Source organism: Scylla paramamosain, chromosome 14 (genome assembly GCF_035594125.1).
Source record: "Scylla paramamosain isolate STU-SP2022 chromosome 14, ASM3559412v1, whole genome shotgun sequence".
Taxonomy (NCBI): Eukaryota; Metazoa; Arthropoda; class Malacostraca; order Decapoda; family Portunidae; genus Scylla; species Scylla paramamosain.
In genome coordinates this window covers 26,670,257-26,687,422 of record NC_087164.1, presented here as the reverse complement: position 1 = coordinate 26,687,422, position 17,166 = coordinate 26,670,257, and the positions used below count along the sequence as shown (strand labels likewise).

The window sequence follows — 17,166 nt, the reverse complement described above, 5'->3', positions numbered from 1 at the left end:
TGTTCGGACCCCTCCTCTCCCATCATCCGACCCCAAACATCCGCCTTGTCGCTAACATTTTTGCTTATTTCTTCCTTGCTACGCTTATTTATACATCTATACTGCGTCCATACATAGATTATACATTGATACATGTACCCTGACTTTCTGTGTATGTAAAAATGTGTCTGTAGTAGGAAAAATAACAAGATAATCTTTCCATATTTTTCCTTCCTTTCCCCGCCTCCTCCCCAAAACATCGGTGCCATTCTTTTTTTTTTCCTTGTTTCTCCTCATTCACGCCCATCCGCACGCCCACACGACGCCCATAGGTGGATTATTCATTTATACATCTACTATTCACATCCCAGCCCGATAGTCCTAGTCTGTAGTTAAATAAGATAGTTTGTGTTAGTCAGCGTCACCTATGCCTGCATCTCCATCCTCCCCCCCGCCCTCTCTCTGTGATCCCAGACTGACAATATTAACCTTTATGCTAATTTCTCCTCTCCTACGCTTATTTATACGCCCATATACTGACCATACATAGTTCATACATACATACATTTACTATTCATGTCTCAGTTTAATAGTCCAAGCCTGTCAAGAAATAGTATTGGTTAGATCGTGTCATCTCCGTCCTCTCATCAGGCGGCCTCTCGTTATAATTTTTGCTAGTTTCTCCTCATCAGCGCTTATCCATAGTTCCATACCGCGTCCATATATAGATTATATATCCATACATCTACCTTCTACCCCACTACCTGTAGATATTTAGCAGTAGTGAGAAAAATGCAAGTTAACTGTGCCCACTTCACCCTGCCAAAACATTGCTTTCAAATTTGCCTTTTTTAATTTTTTTTTTCATTTCTCCGTACATAAGGGGAATGACATGTCCTATACAATACCCATACATAGAAAATGCATGTATATATTTGTCATGTGTCTCTGTATATATAGATTTGTACCTGTGTATGAATGTATGCTTTGGGTCTGGGAGGTGAATGAATCTTCAGTTTGTTTTCTTAATTTCTTGATGTCACTGTACCACACCACTGTACCCTATGGTGCTAATGGTGCAGGAAGGCCTTGTCTACCTGCACCATAAGCCACTGTACCATGTGTCACTGTACCTTAAAACTGTACCCAAAGAAATTAACCTAACTGGCCCTCATCTGAAAATAATATCGTTTTTTTTTTTTTTTGTGTGCTTAATATTTCAGTGCTACAGTACCACAGCACTGTACCCTATGGTGCTAATGGTGCAGGAAGGCCTTGTCTACCTTCACCATAAGCCATTGTACCATGCGTCACTAACGTTAAGTTAATGTTAAGTTAGGTTAGGTTAAGTTAGGTTAGGTCAGTCAGTCACATTTAGTCAATCATTCAGTGATTCTCTCTCTCTCTCTCTCTCTCTCTCTCTCTCTCTCTCTCTCTCTCTCTCTCTCTCTCTCTCTCTCTCTCTCTCTCTCTCTCTCTCTCTCTCTCTCTCTCTCTCTCTCTCTCTCTCTCTCTCTCTCTCTCTCTCTCTCTCTCTCTCTCTCTCTCTCTCTCTCTCTCTCTCTCTCTCTCTCTCTCTCTCTCTCTCTCTCTCTCTCTCTCTCTCTCTCTCTCTCTCTCTCTCTCTCTGCAGGCATCTTCATCTTGCCCAAGGGAGTGCCGAGGGAGACAGGCAGCGTGGGCATGTCGCTGGTGGTATGGGTGATGTGTGGCTTCATGTGGATGGTGGGCACGCTATGCTATGCAGAGCTGGGCACATCCATACCAAAATCAGGCGGAGACTATGCGTACATTAATGCTGGCTTTGGCTCCCTTCCTGCCTTCCTTTTCCTCTGGGCTGCCAACCTCATCTTTGTGTAAAGTTAAAGTTAAGTTTGTCGTGCAAGTGTTCAAGTGGTGACCATCATGTCTTTATAAGTGCATAAGGGTTTTGCCATCTTACTAATATCTTACTTGAACTTAAATACTTAGTGCTGTGATAAATTGACACTGAAAACTGTAACTTAATGCTCATGTAGAACATTTCACATTCCTTAGTTCACTGTTATATTATCAAAGCTTTGGCCTTCTCTCTGTAATGTGTTATAGTGGTACAGTGCCTGTGTCCCTCTTACTTGATCTTAGTACTTCTTAATGCCATGATAACTATGCACACTGTATAACCTTAATGTTCACCTCCCATTCAAGGATCCAAAACTGTACATATTCCTTAGTTCACTGGCTTATTGCTAATGCTTTGGTCTTCCTCAGTAGTGTGTGGTGTACTGATGATGCCTCTGTCCCTCTCCAGGCCCACCACCAATCCCATCATGCCGCTGGCCTTTGCAAAGTATGTGATTCAACCGTTCTTCCCCAACTGTGACCTGCCAGATGATGCTGTGCGGCTCATTCCAGCACTGTCCATATGTGAGTGAGTGAGTGTCCTGGAACACACACACACACACACACACACACACACACACACACACACACACACACACACACAAAGAGTAGTCACTATGATGGTTCTGGAGTTGAGTAAGGTGACCTATGAAGAGAGATTAAGAATGCTGGAAATTCCTATCCTTGAAAATAGGAGACAGAGAGGGGATTTAATAAACATCTATAGAATGATAAATGGTATGAAAAATATGAACAAAGAATGTTTTATAACTTTAGACACAGAGTACAAGGGGATACAGTAAGAAATTGAAGAAGTAAGAAGTTGAAGAACTGTTGAAGAGACATCAAAAAGTATAGTTTTCCTCACAGATGTGTGAACAAAGGGAATGAACTCAGTGAAGATGTTAATGCCATAACTGTCCATGCTTTTAAGACCAAACTGGATGTATACAGAGATGGAATACTATCAGATTACTCCCCCCATAAACCACAACTAGGTCAACTAGGTAAACACACACACACACACACACACACACACACACACACACACACACACACACACACACACACACACACACACACACACACACACACACACACACACACAGTTTTATTTATTTATTGATTTTTATATATTTATTTATTTTTTTTTCATTCTTATAATTCCAGCATCTTTTCATCTTTAGATATATAGATATTTTTTTACTGCACCAAGAAAAATATATACAGTATATACCCATTATAGGTTGTGGTCCATCAAAAAACACATTAAAAAAGTTTTGACCAGTTCTTACGCTTTTACAAATATTACATCATACAGAGTTTCTTTTAACAGATTTTATATATTATGTATATTATGGTTCTCTGTAATAATGAAAGGCATTGTTTGTTATTTGTTTATTCTATTTAGAGTTGTGTAGTGTTTTAATATTTGACTGTCACTGTGTCCTCCCCATCCAAGCTGGAATGTACGAGTCACCACCAAGCAGCAGGATTTCTTCATGGTGACCAAGATTGCTGCATTGCCCATTGTCATCCTTGCTGGCATTGTACACCTTTGCATGGGTGAGTGTTTGAACAAGTGAGGCAGTGAGTGAGTGAGTGAATGAGTCTTTAGCTACATTGCCCATTGTCATCCTTGCTGGCATTGTACACCTTTGCATGGGTGAGTGTTTGAACAAGTGAGTGAGTGAGTGAATGAGTCTTTAGTAGCATTGCCCATTGTCATCCTTGCTGGCATTGTCCACCTTTGCATGGGTGAGTGTTTGAACAAGTGAGTGAGTGAGTGAGTGAGTGAATGTGTCTTTAGCTACATTGCCCATTGTCATCCTTGCTGGCATCATCCACCTTTGCGTGGGTGAGTGTTTGAACAAGTGAGGCAGTGAGTGAGTGAGTGAATGAGTCTTTAGCTGCATTGCCCATTGTCATCCTTGCTGGCATTGTCCACCTTTGCATGGGTGAGTGTTTGAACAAGTGAGTGAGTGAGTGAGTGAGTGAATGTGTCTTTAGCTACATTGCTCATTGTCATCCTTGCTGGCATCATCCACCTTTGCGTGGGTGAGTGTTTGAACAAGTGAGGCAGTGAGTGAGTGAGTGAATGAGTCTTTAGCTGCATTGCCCATTGTCATCCTTGCTGGCATTGTCCACCTTTGCATGGGTGAGTGTTTGAACAAGTGAGTGAGTGAGTGAGTGAGTCTTTAGCAGCATTGCCCTTCACTGCAATGCCATCAGCCAGTCAGCCAGTCAGTCAGTCTACATCATATTAATTCTGGGGAGTCTATAGCTATTAAGTATATTTAAAAGACTGATGTTTACTTTATTTTTTGTAGGGATAGAACAAAATCATATTTGTCTGAGATCTCACATAGCAAGTTTTATTGATCCTGTTGTGAAATCTTGTTAATGTAATAGCACACTAATCTAATAATTTTTTAGTGCCTTCAGTTATGTGTGTTCATGTTTCCTATGGCTTTCTATTTTAACCCCTTGTTTAAATCTTGTTAGTAAGCCATTTTTATGCATAGAAGTTTGCTTTATTGTGCTTTTGTTGATTCTTTACAGTCAAGATGTGAAAAATCCAAGTTCCAGAACACATTAGAAAATTCTTAAGTCTTTCTGAAGTACACACACACAAAAAAAAAAATCTACATCATAATAATTTTCACCTCCACTTTTCAGGCAACACTGGGAACTTCCACAACTCCTTCCAGGGCACCAGCACTGAGCCAGGCAAGATAGCTGTCTCCTTCTACTCAGGCATATCTTCCTATACTGGATGGAACTACCTCAACTTCATGATGGAGGAACTGAAGAACCCATTTGTCTGAGTACTGTCTCTCCCTCTCTTGGCACCATACTGCCACTCACTTCTACTCACTTCTACTCACTTGGCACCACACTGCCACTCACTTCTACTCACTTGGCACCACACTGCCACTCACTTCTACTCACTTCTCACACTGCCACTCACTTCTACTCACACTGCCACTCACTTCTACTCACTTCTACTCACACTGCCACTCACTTCTACTCCACACTGCCACTCACTTCTACTCCACGACTGCCACTCACTTCTACTCACACTGCCACTCACTTCTACTCCACACTGCCACTCACTTCTGCTCCACACTGCCACTCACTTTCTACTCCACACTGCCACTCACTTTCTACTCAGGCATATTTTCCTACGCTGGATGGAACTACCTCAACTTCATGATGGAGGAGCTGAAGAACCCATTTGTGTGAGTACTGTCTATCCCTCACTTGGCACCACACTGCCACTCACACCAGCTGGTTTGTAGGCCTTGGCTCAACCTTTACTGTGACAAGAGACAAACACGAGGCAAAGCAGGACTGACTGTGAGTGCCTTCCCTTATGGTCCAAGCAGTAAAAACTTGTCCTTTTGGGTTGTCAGATTTGGGTTCAAGCTCTAGTCAGGTTTACCTCGCTCATTTATGATAGATTAATTTCTTGCTGTTTTGTAATGAAGAGCATACTTCTTTGTAGAGTTGTGACAGAATGGTCTATCTTTTTTAAGCATATACCTTTGCTTTTTATCTGTTATCTATAAATTGTGATATGTGAATCATCTCTTTCCATTTTGGACTTGTATATTTTGCAAATGATCTATATGTCTACGTACCAAATTAAACATGCCACTTAAAGGTATCATGAATGCAAATTTCCTTTCTGTTTTTGTTTTATTTTGATTTCTTTGTTGGAGTGACAAATATTGTTTCATTGGTTACAGTGTTTTCCTCATAAAGTTTTCCTCATAAAGTTTTCCTCATAAGTTTTCCTCATAAGTTTTCCTCATAAAGTTTTCCTCAAAGTTTTCCTCATAAAGTTTTCCTCATAAGTTTTCCTCATAAAGTTTTCCTCATAAAGTTTTCCTCAAAGTTTTCCTCATAAAGTTTTCCTCATAAAGTTTTCCTCATAAAGTTTTCGCATAAAGTTTTTCTCATAAAGTTTTCCTCATAAAGTTTTCTTCATAAAGTTTTCCTCATAATGTTTTTCTCAAAGTTTTCCTCATAAAGTTTTCTTCATAAAGTTTTCCTCATAAAGTTTTCCTCATAAAGTATTTTTGTTCCTTCCTTGGATTCTGTATAACTATTTTTGTATAAATTTATGTGAAGGAAATAGTAATATCGTGTTCACATTATAGGTTTTCTATATATTACATCTTCACAAGAAATAATTAAGAACAGCCTTCACTAGAATATGAGCAACATTGTGAAGGTTGTGTCCTATTAGTACCGCTATTTTCATTGCCAACTGCTCTTCTGATCTTGCTAACTGCATGCCTCCCCTCCTTCCACGGCCTCGCTGCACAAGACTTTCTTCTTTCTCTCATCCCTATTCTGTCCACCTCTCTAACGCAAGAGTTAACCAGTATTCTCAATCATTCATCCCTTTCTCTGGTAAACTCTGGAACTCCCTGCCTGCTTCTGTATTTCCACCTTCCTATGACTTGAATTCCTTCAAGAGGGAGGTTTCAAGACACTTATCCACACAATTTTTGACCACTGCTTTGACCCTTTTATGGGACTGGCATTTCAGTGGGCTTTTATTTTATTAGATTTTTGTTGCCCTTGGCCAGTATCCTTCCTACATAAAAAAAAAAATAATAATAATAATTTTGAGAAATACAAGGAGCTCAATGATCAGATATCACCACCAGTCACCACCAGTCCTGTTAACATCACACCCTGCCCAACAGTAACCTGTCCCGGGCCATCTACATCTCCCTGCCACTGGTGACGCTGGTCTACGCGATGGCCAATGTTGCCTGCCTGGCTGTGCTCTCCCCTGTCGACATGCTGGCCTCTGATGCCATTGCTGTTGTGAGTACACCATTGACAGCTTCCATGAGTAATTTGCATTGTGTTGTTGATGGCACCATGTGACTTGTGGCACAAGTTGATAGATAAGTTAGTCAGATCATTCAGTAATATTACTTTTATAGAGAATGTAATTATAGCAGACATTGCTCGGACTTTTCTAGTGTTTTGAGTCCATTCTTTAAACTTTACAATTATATTGTAATAGCTTAGATATTTCTGTTCTCCTATTAGCATACCACAGTGTATTTATGTTAGAGGAAAAGACAATAATCAGGAATTATCATTAATATTAAGTTTGGCTTATCTAGCAGCAGCAGACTTCAAGCATTATATAATATGAAAATTACTTACCTTTCTAAATTTTCTCCCCATTGTTTTTTAATAATTTTATCACACACTATCCAAGCTAATGGTCAGTGTTACAGAACATAACCTTAGTTGTTGTTGTTGTTGTTGTTGCCTTGATGACAGACCTTTGCTGACCAATCTAATGGGCCGTGGCAGTGGCGGCTGGGTGATGCCCTTGCTGGTGGCCCTCTCAGTGCACATCATGACTTCCTCCAGGTGGGTGTTGCTCCTGCTAGCCTTTCAGATCTATTTTCATCTGTTCACCACCTATTTTGTTTGTTGAGGTAATATATATATAATTTTCCCAGCTGATTCATCACTCTTCCTGACCGCCTGCTCTTAGATAGGAAAAACTAGTTAAATCCCACTACAATCCACACATCTCAGGCTATCTATCTCTATACAAGGTTTGTTTTATCCTTCAGGGTAGATAGGCAAGGCAAGGCATCAACATCAGGATCTGGAGAAACTTTAACTGTTGTTCCTCTCATACACTTGACTCATCCTAACCACAAATGCATACTACTTCACTTCAGGATTGTCTAGCTCTTTTGACCTGAGGAATTTAGGCTTTCTTAATTCAAAACTCAATTAAGATAACTAAGAGAAATTGTAAAAGAATCCATCAGCACTACATGTGGCAGTCCATGCAGGGAACATATACTAACACATCTATTTCTATCTTTCATTGTCATCCATCAATTATAAGAAACATAAAATTCTCTCTCTCTCTCTCTCTCTCTCTCTCTCTCTCTCTCTCTCTCTCTCTCTCTCTCTCTCTCTCTCTCTCTCTCTCATACTCACATCTGGTGTTATATTCCTGCGTTCAGGTTTTCCGTCATATATGAGTAGCTGTAGTGTTTGGTGAAAATACCACTGCTATATTAAGAGATTTCCTGCTTCAGTTATAACCACTAATGATGATGGGAGTTCAATTCTAAAGTGATCTTATTTATTTTAACAGAGAATGCACTTTATTCAAGAATTTAGATATACCGTATTTGATAGCTCATAAGACGCTACTTTTTTCCTCAGAAAAAGGGTCAGTAAATTAGCCTGCGTCCAATGAGGCAAAGGTCCAACTTTGAGGCAGTAATAGGTTACAAGTCTACGGCCAACAGAGGCTCTAAATTCAAACCACAGATGTCTTTGCACAACTAAATAAAGTCATGATTGGTAGTACGCCACAAAATGCTCTTTCTTTCAAGGTACCAATGTGTAGTATCTCATACTTACTGGTAATCCACATAGACTTTGACCAGTCAGGAAGAATTTGCTTAACCATGCACCACTTCTTCTTGGAGTTTTGTTGGGGCAGTGTAGGTTGTGATGTCACAGCCTTTGATGCCCCAAAGGTGAGGTATCCAATTATAATATTAGACTAGATGTGATGGAGCTGGTTGGATTTGTGGAGAAGGTTCTGGCAAGGTGGAGATGGTGCACCACGTTTTTCAAAACAAACGCGGTCGGTTGCGCTCCGACGTGACGTACTCGGTGACACCGAGTGTGACGCCGTTACTGATTGAGGTAAGACAATAGCCACACTTTCATACAATTAAAATTGAACCTATCTTTTTAACATTCTTGCTTTGCATACATATGAAAAAGATTGAAGCTAGAGAAACTTTTCTTTTATGAAAATAGACTAATACACCTTGAGAACGAATATTTCTTCTATAAAGGAATTGAGTGTCATGGGATAGGCTGGCTTGAGGTGATGATCTGCATAATATTCATGTAATAGCTTATGCTTTTACACATCCTTTGGCTTTGAAAATGTACTAAAATACTGCATAAGAATTACATGTGAAAGATGCTAAAAAATAAGGTATGAAAAAATTTTATTATCACTGTAGTCCCTCAGTTAATGGTGCCGCCAAGAGCTAGGTGCAGTTAAGTGTTTACATTCAGCTGAACCGCATTAAGACTGAAACTCCCCTGCTTACCACACCTTTTGGGCACTAGAGGCTGTGACATCACAGTCTGCATGGCCCCAACTAAAATACCAATAAGAAGATTGTGTTTACACGTCAGCAGGATTGGTTCAATCTTGTCTTTCAATACCCTCAACCCGAACATTAAGTTCTGGCTTTCAAGGCCCGCAACCTTACCAAGATTTGACTCCAGAAATCCAACCAAGCTCCACTGTATCTAGTCTGAAACACTACCTGTATACCACACCTTTGGGACGCCAGGCTGTGATGTCACGGCCATCACAGCCTCAACAAAACCCCAAAAAGAACAAGGTAAGCTGCTAGCATAAATTAAACTTTTAAAATGCTGAGTATTGGTATCTAATAGTGATCTAAATGCACGTGAGAGTCTTCAAATGTCGCTTGAATTCCTTGACTTCATATCGATAGCCTAAATCTGTTAATTTTTGTTTTTTTCTATTTCAATACATGCCAGAACTGGGTGCGTCTTATGAGGCCCGTGCGTCTTATGAGCCATCAAATACGGTAGGTACATTATCATCCGAAGGTACATTATCAGCTGAAGGCGCACTGCCACGTGCAACCTGTTTTAGGGGTGTGATACAACACAAATATAAATATAAAGATATATATACATATATATACATTCTTTATGGACTTATGTTAATATTGTTAGCAGGAGGGTTGGGAACGAGCCCCTCCAGTGGTGTGCTGTTAACTTCACGTCCTGGGTATCCATCCCCCTGATGTGAGGGACGGAGGACGCGAAGACGTTCCACAGTCTGGGTGATGCAGGTGTGTGCGACCGGAAGGAAGCTGTCGTCTGCTGTGCTTTGGATCATCAACTTGAGTGCCTGAGAGAGAGAGAGAGAGAGAGAGAGAGAGTTTATAAGAGAAAAAGAAAGAGAGGGAGAAAATATTGGTGTGTGTGTGAGAGAAAATACAATAAATTACTATTAAATTTATTATTATTATTATTATTATTATTATTATTATAAATTTATTCATATTTCAGAGGAATGACTGAGAAGAAAGGAAGGAAGAAAGGGAGGAGGATACAAGAAAGAAGGAAGGAAGGAAGGAAGGAAGGAAGGAAGGAAGGAAGGGAAGGAGGACAAGAAGGAAGAGAAAAGGAGGACACTCTCTCTCTCTCTCTCTCTCTCTCTCTCTCTCTCTCTCTCTCTCTCTCTCTCTCTCTCTCTCTCTCTCTCTCCCACAGACCCACAGGATATCCCCCCACAGGATGTTGACAAACCCCACAGTCACTCCCCTCAGCCCCTCTCTCTCTCTCTCTGTCTCTCACCTACCTTCAGGCCCAGAATAGGAACCCTGTCAGTGCCCGTCAGGAACTTCAAAAACAACTTCTTCTGCTCCAGGGAGAGTTTGTGAAATACTTCCCAGAACGTGCGTATGACCGGGTGGTCTGGGAAACATTCGCCCTGGAAACACCGACAGAAATCAATAAACGGAAGGATATTAGTGTGAACGGTGTGTTTATTTACATTCCTGCGGTGTCGTGTGGGAGGACTGGGTGAAAACAGACAGTAGAGGAGGTGGGAAGGGGAGGACTGGGTGAAAACAGACAGTAGAGGAGGTGGGGAGGAGAGGACTGGGTGAATAAAGACAGCAGAGGAGGTGGGGAGGGGAGGACTGGGTGAATCAAGACAGCAGAGAAGGTGTGGATTGTGTTCTACAGGAGAGAATGAAAGGATTGGATAAATATTTAAAGAGAGAGGCAACAAAAGATTAGAGACATGAGGAAGGATTGGAGAAATATTAAAAGACACACACATACACACACACATCTTGAAAAACACTTCCAAACAGCCTTTAATGCTGACAAATCCTTGAAAAACACACAAAAAAAATATATATATACAAATAAACAAATAAACATATGTAAACCAAACCTAATTAGTCCTGCACCTGGTTCTCACCTGCCGAGTGGCGTCACACCTGAGCAGCAGCATCTTGGCCTGAGGGTCGAACAAGAATGGATACTCACAGAACAGGATTGGACTCTGTAATGTAAAGGATTGGATTAGTTCAAGTTGTTTTTAAGGGTTGAAGGGGTAAATGAAGAGTTAAAGGGTGTATTTAAGGGTTTAAGGGGGTAAATAAAAGGTAGAAGGGTGATTTTAAGGGTTTATGAGGCTATTTAAAGGTTTGGTGTCTTTTAAAGGGTGTTTTTAAGGGCTTAAGAGAATAAATAAAGGGTTTTCAATTTATAAAGGGTGTTTCTAAGGGTCTGTCAGTTAAAATTAAAGGAATGTCAATTTTAAAGGGTGTTTCTAAGGGGCTGTCAGTTAAAATTAAAGGAATGTCAATTTTAAAGGATGTTTTTAAGGGTTTAAGAGAATAAATAAAGGGTTTTCAATTTTTAAAGGGTGTTTCTAAGGGTTTGTCAGTTAAAATTAAAGGAAATGTCAATTTTAAAGGATGTTTTTAAGCGTTCAACATTGAAAGCTCCCCCAAACACAGTCACCCATTCACAAACACCCCCAAACATGGTCACCCACCTCCCAAACACCCCAAAAACACACCCAAACACATCTAAGCACCCCAAAACACACCCAAACACCCCCAAAACACACCCAAACACATCTAAACACCCCAAAACACACCCAAACACCCCCAAGTCACTCACCCACCTTTAAACACCCCCACACCCCCACACACACACACCCACCTCCCTCCTGGACATCGGGTGAAGCCTGCTGTTCATCCAGTTCAAGTAATCATTCCTAATATCAATTTTCTCTGCAATTTCTGGGATGTAAAAGTCGTCGCAGTTCAACCGCCCCACTCGGCAGCCGGCTTGGAAGTTCAGACCGTGGACCAGGGACAACAGCCGCGGGGAAGACACAAGGGCACGCCGGTCTCTGTGTGGTGTGGGTAGGTTAGGTTAGGTTTGGTTAAGATCTGGTTGTGGTAGTGGTGGTGGTCTGAGTGCTTGTAAGTGACGTGGTGGTGTTGTTGTAGGTTGTTGTTGTAGAGAGAGAGAGAGAGAGAGAGAGAGAGAGAGAGAGAGAGAGAGAGAGAGAGAGAGAGAGAGAGAGAGAGAGAGAGAGAGAGAGAGAGAGAGAGAGAGAGAGAGAGAGAGAGAGAGAGAGAGAGAGAGAGAGAGAGAGAGAAAATACAAGCTATCTCATTGGACATACATCTAAATTGGTGTACAGAAGCCTTACCTAATATGTGTATGGATTTGTGAGCATATACCAGCATCTCTTATGAGTCTGTGTGTGTGTGTGTGTGTACCAGCCTTACCAAGTGTGTGTGTGTTTCTAAGTGTACACCAGTGTTTGCGTACAAGTTTACATGTGTACACCAGCCTTAGTATGTATTTCAGTGTGTTTTTAATTGTATACCAGCATGAATTTTGTGTTTTTTTTGTGTTTTTAAGTGTATACCAGCATGAATTTTGTGTTTTTTTAAGTGTTTGAGTGTTTATTTAAATTATCTGTTATCCCAGCCCCTCCAGACCCACCTATGGCATACAGCGTCAGTCCAGAGTACAGCCCCAGGTTGGTCTCGTTAGCCCCGATGAGGATGAAAGCAGGAATCATCATCATTAGGCCCTGTGGATGGTGAGGGTGGTAGAGCAGGAAGTGGTGGGTTAAATAATATTGTTACTGATAAATTCTGTTGTTTTATATTATAATTATTTGGCTACACAGTAAAAATATAGATTTGAAAATATACTTTGTAAACCTCAGTAACTTCCACTACAGCCTGTTAAACTAGAACCATGAAAACACCCTTGAAAACCCCAGTAACTTCCACTACAGCCTGTTAAACTAGAAACATGAAAACTCCCTTGAAAACCCCAGTAACTTCCACTACAGCCTGTTAAACTAGAAACATGAAAACTCCCTTGAAAACACACACACAGGCAACCCCCTCCCGGCCACACACACACACAAACAAAACAGACAATTTACCTCAAAACACTTGCAAAAACAGCCCCAAAACACCCCAAAACTGACAATTTACCTCAAAACACTTGCAAAAACACCCCAAAACACACACACCTGAAAACAACCTCAGAACAATGAAAGGGAACAAAACACAAAAGAACAATAAAAAAAACAAAAAACAAGAAAACAAGCTGCAATATCAGGAACACAAACAAACACACACACACACCCTACAAGCAAACAAACAAACAAAGATAAATAAATAGATAACAGGATAAAGAAATAGAAAAAAAATCATCATAAAAAACAAACTAGAAATCTATAAACCAATACAAAACGCAACATACCCACATACCACCAGACAAGACAGAATGGAACCTTGCAGGGACGCTGATGATATGCTGGTAATAAGCCACACAGACTTATTACCACACAGAGGAATACAAGCCGCTGGAGTCATGCTTGGGGTAATAGTCAAGGAGAGCAGGAGACAGAGGCACCACCACCGTCAAGCTGCGCAGCTCCAGGATCAGACTGCCGAGTGCCACCTTGCTTGTCCGTGCGTTCCTCTGTGGGTGTTAGGTTAGGTTAGGTTAGGTTAGGTTAGGTTAAGTTAAGTTAGGTTAGGTTGGGTTAAGTTAGGTTTGGTTAGGTTAAGTTAGGTTAGGTTAAGTTAGGTTAGGTTAACTGAGGTTAGGTTAGGTTAAGTTAGGTTAGGTTAAGTTAGGTTAGGTTAAGTTAGGTTAGGTTAGGTTAGGTTAAGTTAGGTTAGGTTAAGTTAGGTTAGGTTAGGTTAAGTTAGGTTAGGTGAGGTTAAGTTAGGTTAGGTTAGGTTAAGTTAGGTTAGGTTAGGTTAGGTCAGGTTAAGTTAGGTTAGGTTAGGTTAGGTCAGGTTAGGTCAGGTTAGGTTAAGTTAGGTTGGGTTAGGTTAGGTTAGGTTAGGTTAAGTGAGGTGTTTTTAATCTTTCATTTTATCACAGTATTTTTTGTTGTAGTATTTAGTTGGCTTTGAGCAGTGTCCCTCCTATATATATAAAAAAATAAAACAAAATAAACAAATAAATAAATAAACTAAAACAATAAAATGTTTACGACTTTCAATCACTTTCCCGACACACTTGTGTATGGAGGCAGTGTTGCATGAGCCTTGAGTGACAAATATTGCAGCGTATTGACAACCAAACACTTTACAAACACTCAGCTTAGCAACACACACCAACACAACACCCTGCTCACCTTCTCCTTGATGTCCGCAGCCTGTACTGCCCCTCTGTCCCTGCCGTCCACCTCACCACCGCTGCCGCCGCCACCGCCATCGCTGCCGCCAACTTGCCTGCCGGATCGGAGGGTTGCCGTTGCTCTGAAAGTTACGTTAGGTTTGGTTAAGTGGGGCCGTGGGAAGAGGATGTAGGTTAGGTTAGGTTTGGCTATGCTTCGTTAAGTTAGACGAGGTTAGGTTACGTTAGGCTAGGTTAGGTTAGGTTAGGTTAGGCTAGGTTAGGTTAGGGTAGGCTTCTTTAGGTTAGGTTAGGCTTGGCTAGGTTAGGCTTGCTTAGATAAGGTTTGGCTAGGTTAGAATTGCTTAGGTTAGGTTAGGTAGGGTTAGGTTAGGCTAGCTTGGGATTATGACACGAGATAGCCAGTCTTGGGGAGGAGGAAGCACCAGACAGAAGTTCGGGTAGGCTTCTTTGGGTTAGGTTAGGTTTGGTTAGGGGCAGCTGAGGAGTGTGAGGCTCCACCACATCAGGTTAAATTTCAGGTAATATTTGAGTCATTTTCTCACTCACCACCAAAATTTTCCCACTGTAAAAACTTTAATATTTTTTTTCTGAAGGCTACAAAAGAAATCACTCGTTTTCCCATCCCAGACTCCTAAACACCACCCCTTTCTCCCTTCACACACACACACACACACACACACACACACACTTTCCCTCACAGCACAAAGGAACATAGATGAGCAATTAAATCCACAACAACAGCAGCATCAGCCAGCCATCCAGCCTCTTCTGACTTAAATGTAGAAAACTTTTAAACACGTAGATATAACATAACATTTTCTTCTTTACACACACACACACACACATTACTATATTCCTCTCACAACACAAGAGCAACACTAGGGAACACAAAGAAAGACGAGGCCCACTAACCAACATCTCGACAGGAAATGAGTGAAACCTTCTGACGTATCACAAACATCCAAAATTCATTATCCTCTCACTTCCTCCTCCTGTGCTTTATTTTACTGCTTCCGTGACGTGGGAGAGCGAGGGAGAGTGAGGGAGAGCGAGGGAGAGCGAGAGAAAGTTTTTATCACCAGCTGAAAGGAATGTACCGCTTTGTTTACATCTCAGAAGAGGAAACGAGGGTGTCACTTCTGTCAACGGGGTTACTAATCCAAAGCTGAGAGAGAGAGAGAGTACAGTTAGCGCGGACCGTAGTGCAAACTTCAGAAAAAACTCAATTTCATTTATTAAAAAAATCCAAAAAAATAAAATAAAAACCTACACTTCAAAATTACTTGGGGATCGGGAAGCCCTTGGCCTTAATGACCTGTTTAAGTCTGTTTGGGACTGAATCGGCCAAATTCTGACAGTGGGAAGCAGGTATTTCATCCCAAACCTTCTGAATGGCTAATTCAAGCTTAGGAATAGTTGATGTGTCCTCCTGACGAAGGCGTGCCTTCATGATGCCCCACAAGTTTTCAATGGGGGAAATATCGGGTGACTGACCAGGCCAATCCCTTATATACTCAACTTCACAATCATTGAGCCATTTTTTTGCCGCCTTAGAGGTGTGGCAAGGGGCGCCGTCCTGCTGCAGGATCTCACATCCGGTTTTTGCAACTCTCCCAAATTCTCCTGCAGAAGTTTAATATAGCGCTCTGAGTTGACAGTCTGGCCCTTAGGGAGTATTGCAAGGTTTCCCAAACCACCATAGCCAAAGGCACCCCAAACCATGAGATAGGGTGGGTGTTTAACACTTGTCACCGTCAGGCGTGGGTCACATGCTGACGCAGCAGGAGACTTCCACACCTTCTTTCCCTTGCTCTCGCTGATACAAAAGATCGCCTCATCAGTCCAAAGTACCATTCTCCAGGCTGTAATGTCCCAGTCTTTGTATTCTTTGGCAAATTTGACGCGTCGAGCCCTTTGTCGGGCAGTGACCAAGGGCTTAACACGTGCTTTAACTTTCGAGTAATTTAAGCGCTTCTGAATATTTTCTTGAATTGTCCTAATAGAGACTCCTCCAAGAAGTTTAGGGTTCTTTTCCTTCAATTCCTTTGCAGTAATAGAAGGTTGGAGGTCCAATTGACGCTTTACAAGCCTTAAAGCCTTTGGAGATATAGCAAGGGCCTTGCCCCCAGCATGTTTGTGGGTGGGCACAAAATCACCCTTGCCACCCACACGCCATTTATTAAGGAGTCTGGACACAGTTGATTCTGTCAATCCAACTAAATGGGCTATTTCTCGATTATTTTTACCTACTTTGTGGAGTTCAACAACTCTCACGACATCATCATGCTTTGTACGGTTTCCAGGCATCATGCAAAGAGCATAGCACGCCCAAAAGGACAGCAAAAATAATGGTAAAAGCTAAAGAAATTCTGAGACAAAGCCAGGAAAAGCGAACTCTCCGCTGGCCAGTAACACACTGAGACCGAGAAACGTGACGCGCGGCGGGTAGGAGTGTTGGGGAAGGATGCTGGTTAGTCACTTTCTCCCGGCTTGATTTTGGTTACACAGAATCATATGGTTCCCCAAAACGCGGATCGTAGTGCAAACTCAAAAAGTTTGCACTACGGTCCGCGCTAACTGTAGTAGTAGTAGTAGTAGTAGTAGCAGCAGTAGTAGTAGTAGTAGTAGTACACAGACAATTATACTTCTCTCTCTCTCTCTTACACTCAAAACACACACACACACACACACACACACTCAATGCACACTCTTACAAACCAACTCTCTCTCTCTCTCTCTCTTACCTCAGAGCTAGATTGGTGAGCTGAATTCAGTATTTGTACCACCACATTCGTGTACACAGTAACCAGCCTTAGTGTAAAGTCCCTTGGAAGAGAGGCAAGCCAGGAGAGAGAGAGAGAGAGAGAGAGAGAGAGAGAGAGAGAGAGAGAGAGAGAGAGAGAGAGAGAGAGAGAGAGATTGTCATATAACCATTTTATACTCAAGATAATAAAAGACAGCAAGCGTTTAATTATTCACTTTTCAACTTTCCCCGCTTGTCTCTAACCTTTTTTCCACTGT

General features: G+C 41.5%; 3 protein-coding genes across 19 annotated transcripts in view; 1 reads left to right on the top strand and 2 right to left on the bottom strand.

Annotated features, from left to right (window-relative positions):
- Positions 1–1,711: 1,711 nt before the first annotated feature.
- Positions 1,712–10,473, top strand: LOC135107106 (Y+L amino acid transporter 2-like). 8 transcript variants are annotated; one of them, XR_010271630.1, is made up of 8 exons: positions 1,712–1,846; positions 2,270–2,385; positions 3,323–3,426; positions 4,540–5,102; positions 6,582–6,705; positions 7,177–7,269; positions 9,667–9,782; positions 10,003–10,473. XR_010271630.1 is itself a non-coding variant. In XM_064016816.1 (7 exons), the coding sequence occupies exons 4-7, from the start codon at positions 5,074–5,076 to the stop codon at positions 9,703–9,705; spliced, it is 285 nt and encodes a 94-aa protein (XP_063872886.1). In that variant the 5' UTR covers positions 1,712–1,846; positions 2,270–2,385; positions 3,323–3,426; positions 4,540–5,073; the 3' UTR covers positions 9,706–10,040. The 8 variants fall into 8 exon arrangements, 3 of the variants coding, with proteins under 3 accessions (XP_063872886.1, XP_063872885.1, XP_063872884.1); XR_010271629.1 differs by having other exon boundaries at positions 9,664–9,782; XM_064016816.1 differs by having other exon boundaries at positions 9,667–10,040.
- LOC135107104 (probable E3 ubiquitin-protein ligase HERC4) overlaps positions 9,600–17,166 on the bottom strand; it is a 79,505-nt gene continuing 71,938 nt past the window's right edge. For 6 of the 10 annotated variants that reach the window (XM_064016801.1, XM_064016803.1, XM_064016800.1 and 3 more), the window contains 4 exons: positions 11,677–11,869; positions 10,925–11,008; positions 10,295–10,426; positions 9,600–9,841 (listed from right to left, as the gene is read on the bottom strand). Coding sequence is in view for 4 of the 10 variants with exons in the window: in XM_064016806.1 (XP_063872876.1) it covers positions 9,638–9,841; positions 10,295–10,426; positions 10,925–11,008; positions 11,677–11,712 (456 nt within the window). In the remaining 6 variants the exon portion in view is untranslated. Of the gene's footprint in view, positions 9,842–10,294; positions 10,427–10,924; positions 11,009–11,676; positions 11,870–12,474; positions 12,566–13,251; positions 13,474–14,140; positions 14,265–15,057; positions 15,246–17,166 lie in introns of those variants that run through there. The other 4 variants (XM_064016806.1, XM_064016805.1, XM_064016807.1 and 1 more) reach the window with 4 other exon arrangements.
- On the bottom strand, positions 15,652–16,452 carry LOC135107142 (uncharacterized). Its single transcript, XM_064016851.1, has one exon. The coding sequence runs from the start codon at positions 16,450–16,452 to the stop codon at positions 15,652–15,654; it is 801 nt and encodes a 266-aa protein (XP_063872921.1).

Bases quoted from the DNA above. Each gene is read 5' to 3' on its own strand.
- LOC135107106 (XM_064016814.1), top strand. From the start codon at position 2,350: ATGATGCTGTGCGGCTCATTCCAGCACTGTCCATATGTGAGTGA. The intron at 2,394-3,322 runs GTGAGTGTCCTG...TCCCCATCCAAG, and splicing joins CACTGTCCATATGTGAGTGA to CTGGAATGTACGAGTCACCA. The intron at 3,427-4,539 runs GTGAGTGTTTGA...TCCACTTTTCAG, and splicing joins CATTGTACACCTTTGCATGG to GCAACACTGGGAACTTCCAC.
- LOC135107142 (XM_064016851.1), bottom strand. From the start codon at position 16,452: ATGCCTGGAAACCGTACAAAGCATGATGATGTCGTGAGAGTTGTTGAA.